Genomic DNA, 19703 nt, shown 5'->3' with positions numbered 1-19703 from the left:
CATTCTTACTATAATGTGTGCGGCTACGAGGTACCCTGAGGCGATCGCGATGCGCAGTATTAAAGCAAAGGCAGTAGTGAAGGAGCTAATTAAGTTTTGCTCCGTTTTTGGGTTGCCAAAATTTATTCAGACAGATCAGGGCTCTAATTTCACGTCCACTTTATTTTCACAGGTTTTGCGCGAGTTATCAGTCAAACATCAGCTATCGAGTGCCTATCACCCCGAGTCCCAAGGTGCTCTAGAGCGGTTCCACCAAACGCTTAAATCTATGCTGCGCACATTTTGCGTGGAAACAGGCAGGGACTGGGATGATGGGTTACCGATGGTAATGTTTGCCGTTCGTGAAACCGTACAGGAGTCTTTAGGGTTTAGCCCTGCCGAGCTGGTGTTTGGTCATACAGTTCGTGGGCCGTTAAAGCTGCTTCGAGAGCAGCTAGTGAGTGATAGTGCCCCTCCAATTTCAGTCTTGGACTATGTGAGTAAGACACGTGAACGTTTGCATAAGGTGTGCGAGATGGCAAGAGCAAATTTGGCTGTGAAGCAAAAGCGAATGAAACAGCGGTTTGATAGGCGCAGTATTAGTCGGAGTTTCCAAGTGGGCGACTTGGTATTGGTATTACTGCCTATCCCAGGGTCAGCATTACAGGCCCGGTTTTCTGGTCCCTACCCAGTGGAAAGAAAACTTAGTGAGACCGATTATGTTATTCGTACCATGGATCGTAGGAAGAAAACGCGCGTTTGCCATATTAACATGCTCAAGCCTTACGTACAAAAACCCAGTGACGCTCAGATCGATTCGGTTCCCGTTGCTCTAGTGTCGTCTGTAGTTGGAACTGATTGTGATGGCTGGGTTGATCGGGAGGAAGTGACTGTACCAACTAGACTTGCGAATTCCGAAGTGTTGGAGGGTATCGATGAGCATTTATCTTACCTTTGTGATTCTCATCGGAGAGATATTGTTCTGTTACTGAGACGGTTTTTGTCGCTTTTTTCTGACACACTCACTCAAACAAATGTTTTGTTCCATGATATTGATGTTGCTGAGTCACCCCCTATCAAACAGCATCCTTATCGGGTCAATCCGAGAAAGAGAGAGGAAATGAGGAAAGAGGTAGATTATCTGCTGCGGAACGGTCTGGCTGCGCCTAGCTCTAGTGCGTGGAGCTCGCCCTGTCTTCTTGTGCCAAAGACAGATGGCACGTTTAGGTTTTGCACAGACTATCGAAAACTTAACAGCGTTACTAAACCTGACTCTTTTCCCTTACCCAGGATGGAGGATTGCATAGATCGTGTGGGTGCGGCGTCCTATGTCACCAAGCTGGACTTGCTAAAAGGTTATTGGCAAGTGCCACTCACTGCTCGTGCCTCTGATGTCTCTGCCTTTGTTACGCCGGATGACTTTCTGCAGTACTCCGTCATGGCTTTCGGGATGCGAAACGCTCCTGCCACATTCCAGCGACTTATGCAGAGAGTCTTATCCGGCGTGAATAATTGCGAAGCATATTTGGATGATGTGGTGGTTTATTCAGATTCATGGGAGAGTCATCTTGACACCTTAGGTGAAGTGTTTACACGACTGGCAAATGCTTCATTAACAATAAATCTGGCCAAGTGTGAATTTGGTAAGGCAGTAGTTACATACTTGGGTAAACAAGTGGGACATGGCCAGGTGCGTCCCGTTAATGCTAAAGTGGAAGCAATTATGGATTTTCCCATACCAAAAACTAAACGGGAGTTGCGACGTTTTCTGGGTATGATTGGGTACTATAGAGCTTTCTGTAGGAATTTTTCCACTATAGTGTCCCCTTTGACTGATCTGCTGAGCACGTCTAGAGAGTTCAACTGGAGCTCTGAGTGTGACCATGCTTTTGGTGCAGCTAAAGATCTTTTATGCAGCGCGCCTGTTCTCTCCGCCCCGGATTTTTCTCGTCCATTCAAGCTTGAAGTGGACGCAAGTGCACTAGGCTGTGGAGCCGTGTTGGTACAGGAAAGTGCACAGGGCGTTGACCACCCGATATGTTACTTTTCTAAGAAGTTTCTAAAGGCCCAAAGATCATATAGCACTATTGAAAAGGAAGCCCTAGCATTACTTTTTGCTTTACAACATTTCGAAGTATATGTGGGAGGTAGCTCCGAACCTGTTGTTGTGTATACTGACCACAATCCTCTGGTGTTCTTAATGCGGATGTGTAATTCCAACCAGAGATTGATGAGATGGGCTTTGGTGGTTCAGGGATTTAACCTGGAGATACGCCACAAGAAGGGCTCTGAGAACATTGTGGCAGATGCTCTTTCACGCTGCTATGTTTAACAGGTTTGGTCAAAATAGATTTGACACTTATGGGTGGGGGTGTTACGTCTGTGACTATCTTTGGATGGGCGTGTGTTTTTTTCCCCCCCTCTCTCCTTATTGCTTTCGCAGTCTCTCCTCCTATCCTTCTTTTCATAGGTCCTTCTGCCCAAATTGGACGTGCCGTCAGAGCGCGGTGGTTGGTTACGAGCAGCGCGGCGTTCTTTGAAAAGAGGAGCGGAAGCGTGTCATCGGGAGAGGGAGAGAGCCAGAGACTGATTGTGTTTTAGTCCTGTATAACATTGTGAAAACTGTGCCGGTGAACGGCGATTGCTGAGTGAGCCATTGGTGTTTTGTTTTTTTCCCTCTCTTTTGTATTTACTCCCTCTCATTGTTATTATTACTTTTTTCCTGCGGTTAATGGCGTGTGTGCCACCCGCTACATTCACCATTTGTTATTTATGAATGCTGTAGGGGCTAGGTGCCTCTTTTCTTTAAGATCTTTTTCTCCTGTTTATGTTTAGTTAAGGAGTTAGGGAAGACATTGTACTTTTCTTTTGTTCCATTTTCTTTTGGACAGGAAATTTAGTTTTTCTTGGGGATGAGTTAGTTGAATTTTTGTTTATTATTTTGGCCTAGCCTAGCCCTGAAGTTCCCCGCGTTCTAACTTATTTTGTTTCCTTTTGTGACTTCTGGTGACGCTCACCTCCTTTAAACTCCACAATCAAGAATAAAAAAAAGATAGGAACCTGAGAAAGTTCCTCTTAAACGCAAACCTGCCTTGCCTGTTGTTTTTATGTTCACCCCTGTCCCCCTAGACTGAGGGGTCGTAACAACAGAGACAAGTGTTTTATTTCAGGACACCGATCTTTAAGAGCATCAACTAACATTACTGAATTATATAATGTTTAACACATCATTTGTGTTCTTTCAAGTAGTTACACATGTCAAAAATTTTGTTTTTGTTTGTTTTTTGGAGTCTGATAGACTCTGCCCTTTGGCTACGTGAGGAAAGCTGTGACAGTTGAGTGCATGAAATATCCAACATTTTAATATTTTTGTTATTAAAGTGCATCATCCATTTAAAGTGCACTATTTCTTGTAAAAAAAATAAATAAATAAATAAACTGAAATACAAAAAGCTCACCAGTGTTTTCAGGTTGTTTGGGTTTAATAAAACAAAGGCTAATCAGGAAACTAATTTGCCTGGAGGAATAAACAATGAATAAAATCATTTTCAAGTCAGTATTCAAACATCTTTCTCCAAGCTGCAGAACTGAAGCATGACACTTCATTCACAGTGGGATGAATACTCTGTCTCTGACAGATCACCTGCGGGAAATGATGATAATGAGAAATTAGCCTAATGCCAACTGATACTTTTGAATAACATAATAAAAAAAAAAAAAGGGACATAAAATCTTACTTGTTTGGTAGTAATCATACACTTTAATCACAGCTGGCTTGAGATTCTTCACAGGAACAATCTGTTTCAATTGTAACTGGTGATTGACTGGAATATTTTTTGGAACCTGCAGGAGGATAAACATAAATCATGGAAATTATTGAAGATTTTAGACAAAATGTGAATGAATCATCATCTTATCATATGAATGTTGCTGTTCTCCCACCTCTTTCAAATACACGAGGACATGATCATCTTTAGAATCAACCCGTTCCACAAGTGATGCACTTGAAGTGCTTCGAGTTTCAAGCTATGGAAAAAGGGATTTTTTACAAATAAATGTATGATTTGTCACATGCCCAACTGGAGAGCTATTTTCTGTAAGCAATCATGCTGTTCAACAAGAAGTGAGCAGGACAATATCAGCCATCTGCACCATCTTACAGTGGATTGACAGCGACAGTACAGTAAATCTAATGATGAATCACTTCACATAGTCAAACGCACCATTGATGTATCAGCTGTGAATCCTGATAAGAGTTTAATATCCACAATGACCATGTTAGTTCTTGCCTGTGGACCATCATATCTGGAACAAATAAATAGGAACCATCAGAGTTCATGTTGACTGAAGTAAATAACTATAACCAAAATCATGTCTTATTGCATAAAGTAATTGTTCTTACGTCACAGTGAAATTTAACAATAGGTACTGTCCAAAGGTTTTCTTGCAATCTCCCCCAATTTTAGCATCAATGCTCAATGTTTTAGCTTCAGTAGGAGTGGGAATGTTGTAGAACTGAGCCATCTGAGAGAGTCAACACAAACAAAAATAAATTAATAAACCATGTCAAAGTAGCCTGACAAGCCAGACCCACATCAAGATGTTGGGTCTGTGAACACACCATTGGCAGGACTCAATCCGAGGGGCGGGATAAACGCATTTAAATTCCCTCTGCACGCAATAGGATAGCGCTACAACCAACCAGAGCAACGAAGAAGGTGAAGCGGAGCTAGATGATGGATTAAACTTTCGCTGTATCCGGTCGGCAAACACATCTTCCTTTTTTTAAGAATGACTTCAGTCCCGTTCTTTGTGCTTTTCTCAAAGAAAAGTTTTACTCCAAGGACCAAGTCTTCCAGAGTCACGGCCAAAGCCGATTCGAAAGACTGCTGTTCGCCAGCTTCTTTGTTTACAAGTAGCATGCAGAACCGCTGCAACTCTGCCATCATTATGTTAAGCCCGCCCACCGACTCTATATACGATGTGATTGGCCTGACCAGAGTTTGGTTTTTCCAGCTCCCAAGTCAAAGTAGAGTTGCTAGACGACACTGGCTGCAAATTACATTTGCTGCCGCTATGGTGCGTCTAGATTTCTAGGCTAATGTCAAAGCAGAATAACCACAAAACTCCAAGAGAGATAATGAGTGTGAGTAAATGAAGCTGAACGCATTGCAGACCTGCACAGACACACAGGTTGAGCCCTTCACTTCAATGCTGTATTTGGCTGGAACGTTCTGCAGCTGCTTCTCCTGGTACAGTAACTTGTTGTCCTGATTGACATCAAAGTGGTGAGTGTCTCCTGCTGACTGTACAGTCACTGTGCTGGAGCCGTCAGAGCTGAACACTTTGGTGGCGTACAAAGACAGAGCCTGAAGAGCCACCACTGTGTCCTGGGAAATAAATGTGTTCAGTAATGTCCCTTTTACTCATTCACACCAGCACATTCAGCAATAATGTGTTTGATTGGAGTAGTTTGAGTAACCTGTGTGGAGGAGAATCCTCCATAAGCATTCTGCTGCTTCACAAGCCAGCTGACAATCCTGTTAGCATAGCCCAGATCAGCTGTAGTGACTGGATCTGCAGTGAGAACAGCCAGCAGCACATATGAGCTGATCTCCACTGCCAGAGAATCAGAGTCATCAGCAGATGCAGACTGAGACCAGTGGAGATGAGACCCTTAAGAACAAAAGACACACGCGTAACTCAATGAGCATGACAAAAAAACAATAGTACAGTCATGAAAGACAACAGAAAGTCATCAGAAACAAACCTCTTACCGTCTGAAATAGCAACATCCTCCAGTTTCTTGAAAAGCTGATGTCGAGTGTCTGTGTCTCTAGCCAGACTGAAAGTGTAGGCGAGCAGAGCAGTGATGTAAGTGTTTTTAACGTCCTCGATGATGGACCTCAAGCATGACAAACCTTTAGTGATGACAGGATCCTGTGACAAAAACAGAGAAACAGACGCTGTGAGGGTCATTTTTCTATGAGTTTATAATGCGTTTCCTGTAGATGAACTTACTGTGACTGGAGTTTCCAGTTCAAGCAATGATGCAGTAATGTAGGCCGTCATGGTCACATTATCATTCACTCCACCCTGGAATAGATGAGCAATAAAAGATAAATAAAGCAACACACTCAAACTATTATAAAAAGCTTAAACATTTGCAGGTCTTAGATTACAGGTTTTCTACATAGTTACTAGGCCATTTCTAAGTGGTTGCGATGGCGTTCTAGAGAGCGATAGAGAGATATAGATAGAAGCTGACAGACCTTCATTCTGTTGTTGAACAATCTTCCCTGTTGGATAAAACAGCCGTCTGAATCCTGTCTGCTTATTAACCAATTCTTTGCACTCTGAATAATTTGTGGATCAATGAATATGTATTTCTGTGCTTTGCCAAAGGACCTCAGCACAAAGGCAGTCAACCTGGTGGTGTGGTAATTTACACAGTGTCAATAGTTGTAGAAGTAATTTAACTCCAGTGTTACCCAAAATTGACAAAAAAAAAAAAAAAAAAAAAAAAAGAATGCAGAAAACAGACCAACTAATAATTTCCAATATTCCTTATAGATATAAGATCTAATCATTTGTACAGTCTGGCTGGGTTTATTCTTGTGAAGTAACTTTTAATATGTTCTTTTGATAAAAAAAAAGTTCTTGCCAAGTATTCCCTTTTCCGTGACCAAATGTGCTGTATGCTCCATTTTCATGTCTGTAGTTCAGTTGTCTCTGGTATCCTGTTGATTTTCACAATGATTAAACGGTTAATTTGGGTAGATCAAATGCATCTGAATTCTACTAAACAGTCTCAGTATTTTCTTGACATGATTGATGTCTCTCACCACTCTTCAGGAAGCCTGTGGCTCTCTCTCGGATGGCTGAGGTGAGCTGCTCCGTGTTCTCCAGATACTGCAGAATGTAAAAATTGGGAGAAAGAACAGCCATGTTTTGCTCTCCACAGCCGTACGGCATCCGTAATAATCCATGAAGATTCCTCAGTGCCCGACCCAATATGTCTCCTATAAACAATACACAAATGAAACTCACTATTATTCCAAACCCAATCTCCTCATTTCTTCTTGTATATGTAAATGTTACCAATGACTGAAACAGAGGATCTGGCTGATCCCTCTATCACATCTTTAGGAAGAGCCAGAGCCACTTCCTCTGAGAGACTGTCACCTATGAACCAGACAGACAGAAACACATATCAGAGATCAGCAGAGTAACACTATAAAATTTACATTCTAATACCATCTGTGAAGTCACAATAATAATAATAATAATAATATAATCATAAGCAGGAAAAGGGGAGAAAATAACCACAATTTCAACATTTGGCACATCTGAACAACTAAACTACAGCTGTCATGAAAGGCTGACAAATTTCAGCTTTCTCAATTAAAATGTCAGAGACATAATGAGAATATTTTAGCTCCCTCTATTGGTCCTCAAATTTGGTGTGTCTTCTATGCATTGTGTACTAATTGTGTTTGTGTTTAGAAGATAAAGAGCCAATTAGTCTTTACAGACTGTAGGCCAAACATATTGATGAGTCAAAATTCTTGAAAAAGCTTCACTGCTCGGTCCCCAAAAACCTGAACAAAAGCATTATCGGCACTTATACACCAAAATATTTCCAGACTAACCATTTGGACACAGTAACCAGCTGTGAGTCTCTGTCTTTTCAGTTCCTTCCGCCTGCATCATAAAACAATCACATCAACACATCATACTGACATAAGCAGCATTAGGATCATGGGTAAATTATGTCTGAAATCTGTTTCACATGCACTGACCTGTACGAGCAAACTTTGTGTGACCGTGTCAATGCGTCCTCTCTCTGGGACGCTCACAATCTCATTGTCACACACAGTCTGGGACGCCTCTGCTTCTGCACTGACTGTAATATTCAAGACTCCTACAACACAAGACATGTACGTGAAGATACAACAGACACAAACACTGAGAAACAATGATTCAGACTGGAAAACTCACCAAGAACAGAAGGAGTGAGGATCCATTTAAAGGTTTTTCTACCGTTAGCACATAGACAGGATGAATACTGATCATCAGAGGAGGCTTTGAGAGTGTAGTCTGAGGAAGGAGCTGGAGTCACTTTAACCTGTCAATCAACCACACATGATTAGTGGCATATTTGATATGATTTGATTAGACTGAGTCTGAAATCTCACCATGATGCACTTGGACAGATAGTTGAAGACAGTGGCCTTCAGCTCAAAGATCTCCCCACGGATGATGGAGTAAGGCAGAGAGAGCTCCAGGAAGAAGGGCTGGAAAACTGTCAGCTGAGCAGGAGGAGCCAGACCCAGACCTTCAGAGGACAGACAGAAGGCCTCCGTCTCCCAAGAGGTAATGGTATCAGGAACGGTGAGAGGAACCTGAGCTGATCCAGAGTCCCTGTTGTGCAACACAGTACAGTAAAAAAATGTAGTGGAAAGGGTCTTAGTAATGTTTAGTTTTGTCTTACAAACTCTGTTTGGTATCATTGAATAAACAGTCCTTATTTCATTTACGTACCCCACTTCACTGAGTTGCCAGATCCATGTTTCTGGGAAAAAGCTACGAACTGTTTTCATAGGAGGTGATTTCCTTCTGGTTGAATCCTCAATCATGTACCTTTGCCTCTCTGAATGTGTGCAAATAAACAGTTCTCTCAACAGGTGCAATTAATTTTTTGGTGGATTTCCAGTTACATGATTTCAGGTTCCTTTTAAGGTTGGAATACACTACACAAGTTGCCAAAATTCAGTGCCAGTCTGCAGATTTGAGATTTCACAGAAAATTGTGTAGTATATAATGAGCAAATTTTTTACCCTTCAGACTATGATTCCATGTTGATATTTTGAGCTGATTTCCCGGCAACAAGGTGCATGTTTGTGTAAGTTTGTTGTGATTGGATCAATTTGGTTTTATGTGATCCTCAGTCTTTCATTGTATGATTCCAAGTATTTCTCTGTAACCATTTACATAGTCATCAAGTGCATGATGCTTAGTGTTTTAAAATCTGTTCAGATTTGAAAAGTTGTGCAGTGTATTCCAGCCTTTAAACACTTCTGCAATTGTGTGTAAAAAAAAAGAAGAAAAAACACATCAAGTAACAATCATCTTGCAGCGCGCACCACCGGAAGTCCTAATTATTGCAATATAATTTTCTTCCATTAAACAAATAACGATAACAATTAAGAGTTCAAATGTCCGATATGCTTATGCGCCAAAAAATCTTGATATCAACAATTAAACTATCAATGCTAATTGTTGATAATATCAAGAATTGAATTTGAATGGCAGCCTGACATTTCACTAGTGAAAATAGAATTACTGATATCAAGAATTAGAGTTTTTACTAGTTGAAATTCAATTGCCGAATGTCGCCGCCGGTGTGTGTACACTCATTGAAAACAATGTGTTCGAATTTTAAAGAGGTGGTGCGGCGCTGAGCTTCGCGTCCGGTGTGCGACCCCCTTCATTCGCAAACAACCTCTTTTGAACCACGTCAACAGGACCATTTATCCTCTCGGCTCAAAGTTCAAACAGCTGCGAGCAGATATGTTTACTCTGATCGGTCTCAGTCAAGCGACCACTAATCATTGCTGTGAGAGCCAGTTAGAAACGCTTGAATTTAGCGAAGAACACAATTGCCTGGATGATTTAAACTAGTTTAAAGCCAGATGATACAGCGCTGACAAACAGGGGAAACAGCTGTGAGCAATGAAACAGTCAGAAGGCTTTTTCAATCTCAAATCACCATCATTTCCCATGGATTTACTGTAGTAAATATCTCTGCACCGTGGCATTGTGGCAGAAATGTGGGATATATCGAATTTTATTAGGCCTATATTATTAATGTAGCCTAATGGAATATAATTAGGCCTACAGTATTTTTGTGATTAAGCCATATAATTTACGTGCATTTATGCTAAATGTATTTAGGCTAAAGTTTTTCATACAAATACCATACAAAAAACATACATTTTACCATGGTATTGATTTACCATGGTATAGGCAATCCATGGTTTTAACTGTTATCACAGTCTAAATTAATGTCCAATGGTTAATTTTAATAAAACCAAATCAGTCAGAATATTTAAATTTTACCACATAAAGTTTGTTACAATTACAATTTTACGTTACAGTTTTTTACAGATTTACTGTTTTTGTTAATGAACATACATTTACATCTAAATTTATATCCTATACTCAAGCTACTCAAAATTGCATTTGTAAGATATACAAAACATGTAATATAATTAATATTGCAGTCTGCACTGCAAACTGTGCTGAAGACACACATCATCAAAGTGTATATATATATATATATATATATATATATAGTCAAATTGCCTAGCCCACTTAGAAAGCAAAACACTGCCTTCCTCAGTAGAAAGTGTTACTTACGGCCCTAATGTTTGTCCATTGACACAGATCAGGAGGAAAGAGAGCAGAAGGAGCCCTTTCCAACAGCAGCTAATGTTCAGAGCCATGATGACGAGCGATCATCCAGGTCATGAGATGAACTGGACCGTCTCTTTTAAAGAGACTCTCAAGCTCTCAAAGGAGGTCCTTCAAAACATGTGTATTGATCATCTGATTAATGTTTCAACCATGTAGGCAATGCAGTTTGAAAACCTGTGCTAAATTAGATCTACTAAAGCCTTGAAAGTACATTTGTGACATATATTGAAATTAGTATTCGGCATGCAGTAAAATATAGATTAATATAATAATTACTAATACAGAACCTTTTTACAAAACAGAGTTCCTACCTACTCTATTAACAGTTTAACAACTCAAAAGTTAATGATGCATTTATGGTGTCACTGTATAAGAAAATATTTAATTTGTATTTTTATATTATTTGCATTTGCAGTTAAAGTAGATCTGTAGTACATTTTTTTTGTGTAGAAAATAGCCAAATATACACATATCATCTGAATAAACTATACACATGCAGGAAAAAAACAGGCGACTGACCTGTTTCCCAAAACAAACAATACTGAAATCAAGGGTCAAGAATCACCTACACCCACTCAGTCAGAGTGAGAGAGTTACTGTAAATGTTTGTTTAAAATTTGCGAAACACAGGCAGTAAAAAAGCACAAGGTTTGGCAAGCTTTATACATAATTGTTCCTGTTTTTTTTTTAGGAATAATAGTGTATTTTCCTGATTACCTGGCTGTGTGTCACATGTTTAGTTGATCATTCAGTTGTTTTCATCCTGTCACATGTTCCTTTGTCTTAGTTTCCCACCACTTGTCTGTTTCTTTGGTTACCCTCGTTAGTTAGGTTCTGTTCACACTCTAAAAAGTGCTGGGTTAAAAATAACCCAAGTTGGGTTGAAAATGGACTAACCCAGCATTTGGGTTAATTTTTTGCTTAAAGAGCACCTATCATGGAATTTTGAAATTTACCTTTCATGTAGTGTGTAACAGATCTAAGTGAACAAAAACATCCTGTGATAGCTTGAAATATGACAGTGCACCGTATATATAGTTATTTTCTTTCAAAAGTAAGAGTCGACTCGGAGTCATTTTTAAGAATCGTTAGAAGACCGAAGCTTTTTCTCTGACTAGATGACGTCAACTTGTCAAGTTATTTGAATACGATGCGCCCACTTTTTGCGCTCCAAGACGCCAGTGAAAACTAGAAAACATCATGGCGACGAGACGCCAGTGAAAACTAGAAAACATCATGGCGACGAGACGCTGTGTTCTGAAGTGCGACTCAAAAGCAAACTTCTTTCATCTGCCCAAGGATGAGCATTTGAAGACTAAGTGGCTTGAAGACAAACCATACATCGTCGCGATTGTGTGTTTATTAGTCGTCAAATGTATGTTTCGCGATCTCAGGAAGCTTTTATTATGGACTTCTATTATGGCACATGGTTCTTCTTCGTCTGTCTGTACCATATATGGACTACATGTGCACAGAGCGCCCTCCGGCTGCCAGTATGAATTGAAAACAACACATAAGAGACTCAATCGCTCATGATTAGGCTAACTGCCCATTTTGAGGAAGTATTGAATAAAAAATACTCCTCTGTTTAGAAATTTGACACAGACATATGAGAATCTATCAATATGTCTCCTCATCTGCACACTTTTGAACTAAAAGCCCTGAGGGATGTTGATTTGTCGCGAGTCTTCGTGAGGAAAATAGAGGAGTTTTTTTATGAATGAGATCAGCTGAGGCTCATATTACAATCAAACAGTACCGACGCGGTTTTCATATTCATAACTCCTGACACATATTAACAAATTACTGTCACTATAAGACTTTGATGGGCGTTCCGTTTCCGAAAATATCTGCACAGACTAAACCAATCACAACTGACTGGGTCATCGGACCAATCACCGCAGATTAGCGTCACGTAAAGGCGGGGTTTTGAAAAGTGAATCACTAAAGGAATCATTTGAGAATCGCTGTCAAAACAGGTAAAAATAAATGCATATTATAAGAAAACTAAAGTCTTTTTTGTCATTGCATGCATGCAAAACTGTTGTTGGGGACTTCTAAAACAATATTTGGAACATTTTAAATGCCATGATAGGTGCTCTTTAAGGTAAATAATCTCTTCAAGGTAATACACATCAACACAAGCACTTCACAAGGAATGTTTCAACCGACTTAACTCCGTGTTTTCTTCAGCCCAGTACTCTGTTTTGACTTCACCCAGTCTGTATTATCCGCATCAATACGTCCCTCCAACACACTGATCACCCCGTCTCACCAGGGCCGGCCTGTGGCATAGGCGGAATAGGCAAATGCTAGGGGCGCCACTCATCCATAGGGGCGCCAAAATGTATTACTGATTTTATTAATATTAATTTGAAATATTACCAAATAAAGCGCAAAAAAACGTAACTAAGTCCCCGCATCTTTCCGGTCCGCCTCATCAATCTCCCCCCGCCGATCTACTTGAAGTGCGTCAGAAATACAACGCGCGATCAGTTTATCGTTAGGGGAATTTGTTGTGTCGCGTCGCCTCTCGCCGCATCCAACGCAGACAAGGTTGCTTTCATTTTTTAGGGTGCTTGGCCGTTCGCGCCAGGTGTTGACACGGTGTAAGTTGCCTGATTATTTATGACGGATGGCCGAATTGTGTCTAAAAAAAAGACAGAAGCCCTCTGATGCAGGGAAGATAAGGGATACACTGCTCTTCTTACGTAGTATTTGTGTCTTGTTTCTAGTCTAAATATCTAAGTTCCTAAATCAAGGTTGAAGGTGCATTTACTAGATAAGTTAAATGACAGAAGATAGTTTTCTTGTTTACTTGAAAATAAAATCAAAATGAAGTATGTCATTTTACTCATCTAGTAAATGCACCTTGATTTAAGAATTTTTAGATATTTGGACTGGAAACAAGAAAAAGATTCTAAATAAGAAGAGCATTTTTTGCTGTGTAAAGACAGAAGTAAAGTGATGTAGGCAAATAAATGAACAGTTAATGAACAGTTTATTTAATTGCATAGTAGTAAAATACTAATGTTTGCTAATTAATTACAGCTATTTTTACCTTAAACTTTATGCAAGCAGCTGTTCTGGGTTCTCCAGAGGTCACAGCCAGTGTGATTTTGTAAAAAATAAATAATATAAAAATATTAAACGCATGTAATATCACTTTTTTAATAGCCTAATGTTTTTACTCTGCAGTTGTGCAGTTTTAAGGGGGTGTATAGCAATTTTAAAATGTATTTGCCGAAATTAGTAATGATATTTATATACAGGTTTATTTAAAATGGCAACATTTTATGTAAAATTCACATTAAATATCAAAATTTCTCAGTTGAATTCCTGGTGAAAGCATGAATGCTCATAGTTTGGTGGAAGATTGCTGCCATCTACTGGAAAACAAACACTTTTGCTAGTGTCACAGGCCGGCTCATAGCCTGTGGCAAAAATGAGGGGACACCAACAACAAGTAAAGGCCAAAAAGAGGTTCTTTATTGTAAACCAAAAACTAGTAACTATAAACAAGGAAAGTGGAATGAGGTGTGAAAATGTCATAGTGTAAGGTGTATGTAAAGTGCATGGATGCGTGAATCTATGTGTGTAACATGTCTGAGTGGAAACTAAGTAAAACTACAAAGGAACAAACACAAACAGGATCATACCTGGAGGAGCAGAGAGAGAGAGAGAGAGAGAGAGAGAGAGATTAGTGAGGCAGTTTAAATACCCTGAGCCCAGGTGGCTCCAATCACCAACGACCCTCCTCTGCCTGCAGGAGGAACCGCCCCTGCAAGGCAGGGGAGGGGCCGTGACACTAGTTCTCAATGAATAGTTTGTGCATGAATGTTGGATGCAATTACTCTTGCTATTTGTGTTTAGGCTGTAATGTGGCATAGGTGTAATATTTGTACAGTTTTACTATCATCAGCCTTTAACAAATAAAAAAATATCATGAACATAATGATGGGGTAGAATGGACTGGACATCATATAAAACAACAACAACAATAAAAATAAAACATCAATGCATTACAAAAATAAAACAGTACGAGTGTTTCCACAACTTAGAATGATAATGTGTAGTGCTAAACCTTGATACAAGGGGCACCAAGTAAAATCTTGCCTAGGGCAGCAAATTGGTCAGGGCCGGCCCTGCGTCTCACCCACAGCATTTGCCGGAAATAAACCTCACTCTTACTGTTCTCTGAATTCCTTATTTATACCCCTCCTCTTCTCTGCATTGCCCAATCACCAATCGCCATGTTCTTTCGCACACCTGTTCTTAATAAGCCCAAATTTTGGGTGGCCTGGAGTTACCGGGACGCAATATTTTTTTTCCCAGGATGGTAGGGGAAGGTACCGCCTTTTTCGTCTATGATTGCTAGAAGGGCTCTCCTCCGATTGGTTATATATCTCACGTTCATGGCAGGCTGTCAGTCTGTTTTGATCGTCGTTAAACGAAGTCAATCCAACATAGCCTACTAAGAAAAGTGCTATATGTGCGTGTCTTCAGATTTATTTTTCAAGTTCACAATTTCATAGCCTGTTTAGATTAGTCTTAGCTGTTTCCTAACCCTAACCTCTCAATACCTGCGCCAAAACCATTTATTACTGGAGCTGTTCTCCCTGTCCGTTGATTTATACCTAATCCTAACCTCAAGATGATACGGTATGATGTTCTCCTATGCACAAATATGACACCAGCGACACTTAACTTTCATGGCTACACACACACACACACATGGGCGTCGGAACCATTGTATGTGTGTGGGACAAGAACCACCCACTTTTTACGATCAATGATATTGGACCCACTCACTTTTATCGCCTCTAACATTCAGCACATGTCTGTTTACCTAACCCTAATCGATAAACACTTATTATTAAACACATATTAGACGCTTTATTTCCACTTTTCTAATATTTTCTTAATTTGTATTGAAAATAAATGCCTTTCCGATTTGATATGTGATGGGAAAACATAGAAGATTGATTTCGGCGAAAGCTGGACTCGAACCGCGGGTCGATTTGTGTCAAAACTAGATGCCGTGCGTCTTACCCCTACACTACTGTCGCTCTCAATGAATTGGCGATTGATTTACGTAAATTTGTCTTTCCGACCTATACGTTTACCAAGTAAAGCGGTATATAGAGTGCCGAAGTAATGACGTCACTTTGTAGGCCAACCCGGAAGTTAGCGGCGCATGGGTTCCCTCGATCAAAAAGCCATTCATTTTCCCCATAGACTTTTGGAAAATCGCAAAAAATAAGATCTGTGTTCAACAAAGAGTAATGACCCTTACACGTTTTGTCTACCAAGATAATCTTTACAAGTTAATCCAAAATGTATACATTTTGAAGCCCAAATAAAGCCGTCAGATATAAAATGCTAACGGTAGGCTATAAACGGACTACAGCACACCATGGTCGCGGATCAACGTCATCATCAAGCTTCCTCAAACTTTATTTAAAAAACACGCTCGCTCATTATGATCTGCGCTGTGTATGAACACTTATCCACTTTTTCATGAGAGATATTGCCCATTCGTTTTTTCCAAAAATGTTAGAAACTAATTTTGTTTATGCGTGCCTCTCTGAGATTTATATTTTGTTAATGTTTTTTCAGACAATATGATTATTACTGTGATAACATTAAATGACATGAAACACAACCCAGTCTCTTTATGTTAAATGCAAGTTTATGTATGATCAATAATACAAAACGTATAATAAGCTAATAAAGCAAACAATTCAGTCAAACATTCAAAGTCAGTGCTAGTCGGCTAACTTACAACGGTAGTGTACAGTTATAGCCTAAAAATAAACAAGTAATGAAACTTATCTTTGCACTCAGCCTAAACGATTTGCCAGGGAACAAATTATAGATCCATGAGAGCAAATATGGGCCGTTAAATCTCCACAAGACTAATTATAGCTGGAGACGCCACATAGACATCAGAGCCAGCGGCAGGCGGCAGAAGGACTAGCCGAGGAAATTCTACTCTCGCCGGGTAAACAAGCGCGGAGCGCCGCTGACCCACTGGAGCTCACAACTCCGATAACACCAGATAAAATGTTTAAATAGGCACTCTTCTTATAAATAAACCACATATTTGAGCTTTAAACAACTACATTATCGACTGAAAAAGTCTTAAAACTAAGTTGTCACACATTAACAGTAGATTTTAACACAAAAAGACGTGTAAACACAGCCCATGTCAGCCATTTCTCAACGAGACAAACGTGTGAAGAGAGTAAACTCCAAATGTTCAAGCATCCAACTTTGCGCGAATAGCGCGATTTATTCACGCCACATAAGTTCTTCATTCTAGGCTGAAACGCAGGCTAGTGAGAGATTGCCTGTTTGTCACGATGACGTCTAAGTCCCCGCCAAAGGATGTAGTCCCTTTAGCAACTTGTTAGCAACCATCGTTTTTAAGACACAATAAAGTCTTAAAAAAATCACAAGCAGGTTATAACTAGTGTGTTTTATGTCATAGATTAAAACGTGAAAATATATAGAGGCTTTGTTAACCACAGACCTTATTTCAGGCGATTTAGCAAAAACCCATTCAAAAAACCCATAGACTTTAGGGCGAGGGAACCCATAGGGCTAAAATGCTAACTCACTTCCGCGTTTTGGCCTACAAAGTGACGTCATTACTTCGGCACTCTATTTGTACTTAATGTAATTGGCATCTACTCCAGTAAAAAATTTCTGTGGACCCACCCACATTTTTTTGCTTCCGACGCCCATGCACACACACACACACACACACACACACACACACACACACACACACACACACACACACACACACACACACACACACACACACACACACACACACACACACACACACACACACAATAATTACAAGTAATGTTTAACATACAGTTAATGTTGATGCACTAATATTGTGTAATCCTTACCTTGAAATGGCTAACAAATGTTATTTGTTTTGGAAAGAGATTGTTTCTATAGAAGATTGTTTCTAAGGACGAATCAGTACATTAGCATGACAAAAAACTCTGCTAGCTATTGAAGAAGATGGGACGAATCAACACATTGGCATGACACAGTGGCCCTTAACCACCACATTTCTGTGTGGCTTTAAAGTTACTGTACAGTCGATTTACCCATAGTGTTTGCCTCACCTAGATACACCATGTGAACTTGGAATATAAATCTGACTGCACGCACACGACAGCCTGGCCTGCCATGAACGTGAGATGACGTTTCACGGCCAAATCAAATAACCAATCGGAGGAGAGCCCTTCTAGCCAATCATAGACGAAAAAGGCGGTACCTTCCCCTACCATCCTGGGGAAAAAAATATCGCGTCCGGGCGGAACTATTTCCGCCATTTTACGTTCCGCCACATTAAGTCACTCCGTGACATCAATCTAACCTCAACATGTGCTGTGATCTGTCCTGCCAATGTAATCAAAACAAACATTGAACATGATGTTTTTGGACAACAAACACTGTTTTCGTGGAAGCTTCTGTCTAAGTAACCTTTTAAAGTCTTGTAGTACTCAAGGTATAGCCAGCTTTGGTGTTATGAATAACCTTACAGTTATTATAGCCATGTTTTCAACCATTGCCATAGCAATTATTCACAGCACACCTGAGAAGTCAATAAAAAAAGTAATTCACTTAATAAATGATTAATACAATGATTTTACTGTTATAATCAGCCAGACAGTGTGTCAGGTTCTGACATAACAGGTAAGTTAACGTTAGGCGTTATTGGCTTGAAATGCTCCAGATTCAGGCCTATGTAACGTTAGATGAACAGCTTTTCTCGTAGTTTTCTCTTCCCATTGGATGCTTTCTAGTGACAAATGTGCAGTTTATTTAGACAAAACTACAGATACAGATAATAAACATTCACTGAACGAAGATTATCTTTAGTTCGTTGCTATGGCGGTTGCTATTGACGCATCTATAGCTGAAACCACGTAGCTGGCATTACGTGCTTCCGCCCGGAAGTATTTTCTTCACTTTTAGAAAAAAAAAAAATATATATATATATATATATATTTATAACATTTCTCCACAGAAAAAAAAAGCAATTTGGTAACTCAACAATATGACATGTTCATATTACTGCTATAACATTTAATAATTTCTCCTTCGATTCTGAGAAAACGGCTGCGTCCCAATTCGCCTACTTATACTACGTCCTAAAAGTATGTACTCTTTTTGTTAAGAAAAAGTACATACTTTTGAGTGTGTAGCAGAACAATATGCAAGCTTTGGGACATACTACTTCGTCATCTTTAACGGACTCTGTTGCTTAGTTACGTGAGTCCCGTCACCGTTTAAACTGCCCTGTCAATCATCGTCACAGTTAAAATCCTCCACATTCAATTTAATTTCCTACCGTAGCGGAGAGAAATATAGTAGCACGTTGATCTGCCATTCGTGGGTCTTTAATGCACAGACTCCTCTCGTGTTTGCAAATTAATGGCCAAATGTATCATTACAGAAATTCACAATGCTGCTGCAGGTGTTATATAATGTGGCTAACATTGAATAAATATCTTTTCGTCAGGTTAAATACTGATAATTGCTCACTCAAACCACTTTATCTAATCCTCTCCACTTAACCGTCAGACTCGCGTAACCGTCATGTTTGTAGTTTTTTTACACTTTTTATCCGCGTTTGTAGTTCTCGCAATGGGTTGTGGGCAATATCAGCCGTTAGAGTGTGCATCGATCTGCACTTCGAATTCTGACCGGAAATAGTAGACCATCCGGGAATCTTTGGAATACTCTTTTCAACATACTACGATTCGGGACATACTAATTATTTTTTCGAATACTATTTAGTACGGATAGTATGCGAATTGGGACGCAGCAATATATTTTTTGTAGCTGAAGGTTATGGAAGTGCCTCGTGTTGTGGGCGGAGTTTGCGCGTTCTACTGTTTTGGCTAACATCTGAAATAAACCAACATATTTCATTTTTGTTAACATAGATTATCTAAATGCAGTGTAACTACTAGATTGACTGTACTAGATATTTGATATATTCCGTAGATATATCTTTTTACAACCCTAGTTTACAACCCTAATTTGCAAACCGGAAGAACTACAACTTTAGTGCTCATTTGTATCAAGCTGCAAAGTGTGGCTATTGGGAATTGTAGTTTTTAGAACATTTGTGTTTTCCTTAGAATATGAGGTTGTAAATAGTTAGTTGAAAGTATAGGAAGGGGTTTAGGGGTATGGTAAACACATCT

The 19703-nt window shown here is 39.7% G+C and overlaps 1 protein-coding gene across 3 annotated transcripts; it reads right to left on the bottom strand.

Annotated features, from left to right (window-relative positions):
- Nucleotides 1–2864: 2864 nt before the first annotated feature.
- LOC307130785 (alpha-2-macroglobulin-like) lies at nt 2865–11001 on the bottom strand. Of its 3 annotated transcripts, XM_079823972.1 has the most exons (20): nt 10978–11001; nt 10402–10566; nt 8524–8632; nt 8178–8403; nt 7981–8107; nt 7782–7903; nt 7632–7683; nt 7081–7164; nt 6825–7028; nt 6644–6719; nt 6252–6408; nt 6001–6075; nt 5757–5919; nt 5462–5655; nt 5157–5369; nt 4382–4503; nt 4203–4284; nt 3922–4005; nt 3717–3822; nt 2865–3622 (listed from the first exon to the last, which is right to left on the bottom strand). In XM_079823972.1, the coding sequence occupies exons 3-20, from the start codon at nt 8616–8618 to the stop codon at nt 3582–3584; spliced, it is 2223 nt and encodes a 740-aa protein (XP_079680098.1). In that variant the 5' UTR covers nt 8619–8632; nt 10402–10566; nt 10978–11001; the 3' UTR covers nt 2865–3581. The 3 variants fall into 3 exon arrangements, with proteins under 3 accessions (XP_079680098.1, XP_079680099.1, XP_079680100.1); XM_079823973.1 differs by lacking the exon at nt 10978–11001 and having other exon boundaries at nt 6825–7001; nt 10402–10542; XM_079823974.1 differs by lacking the exons at nt 6252–6408; nt 10978–11001 and having other exon boundaries at nt 6607–6719; nt 6825–7001; nt 10402–10542.
- Between the last annotated feature and the right edge of the window lie 8702 nt (nt 11002–19703).

The sequence above is a fragment of the Gobio gobio genome, assembly GCF_949357685.1.
Source record: "Gobio gobio genome assembly, chromosome: 8".
Taxonomy (NCBI): Eukaryota; Metazoa; Chordata; class Actinopteri; order Cypriniformes; family Gobionidae; genus Gobio; species Gobio gobio.
The sequence above is the reverse complement of the archived record's forward strand: the minus strand, read 5'-3'. Positions and strand labels throughout refer to the sequence as shown.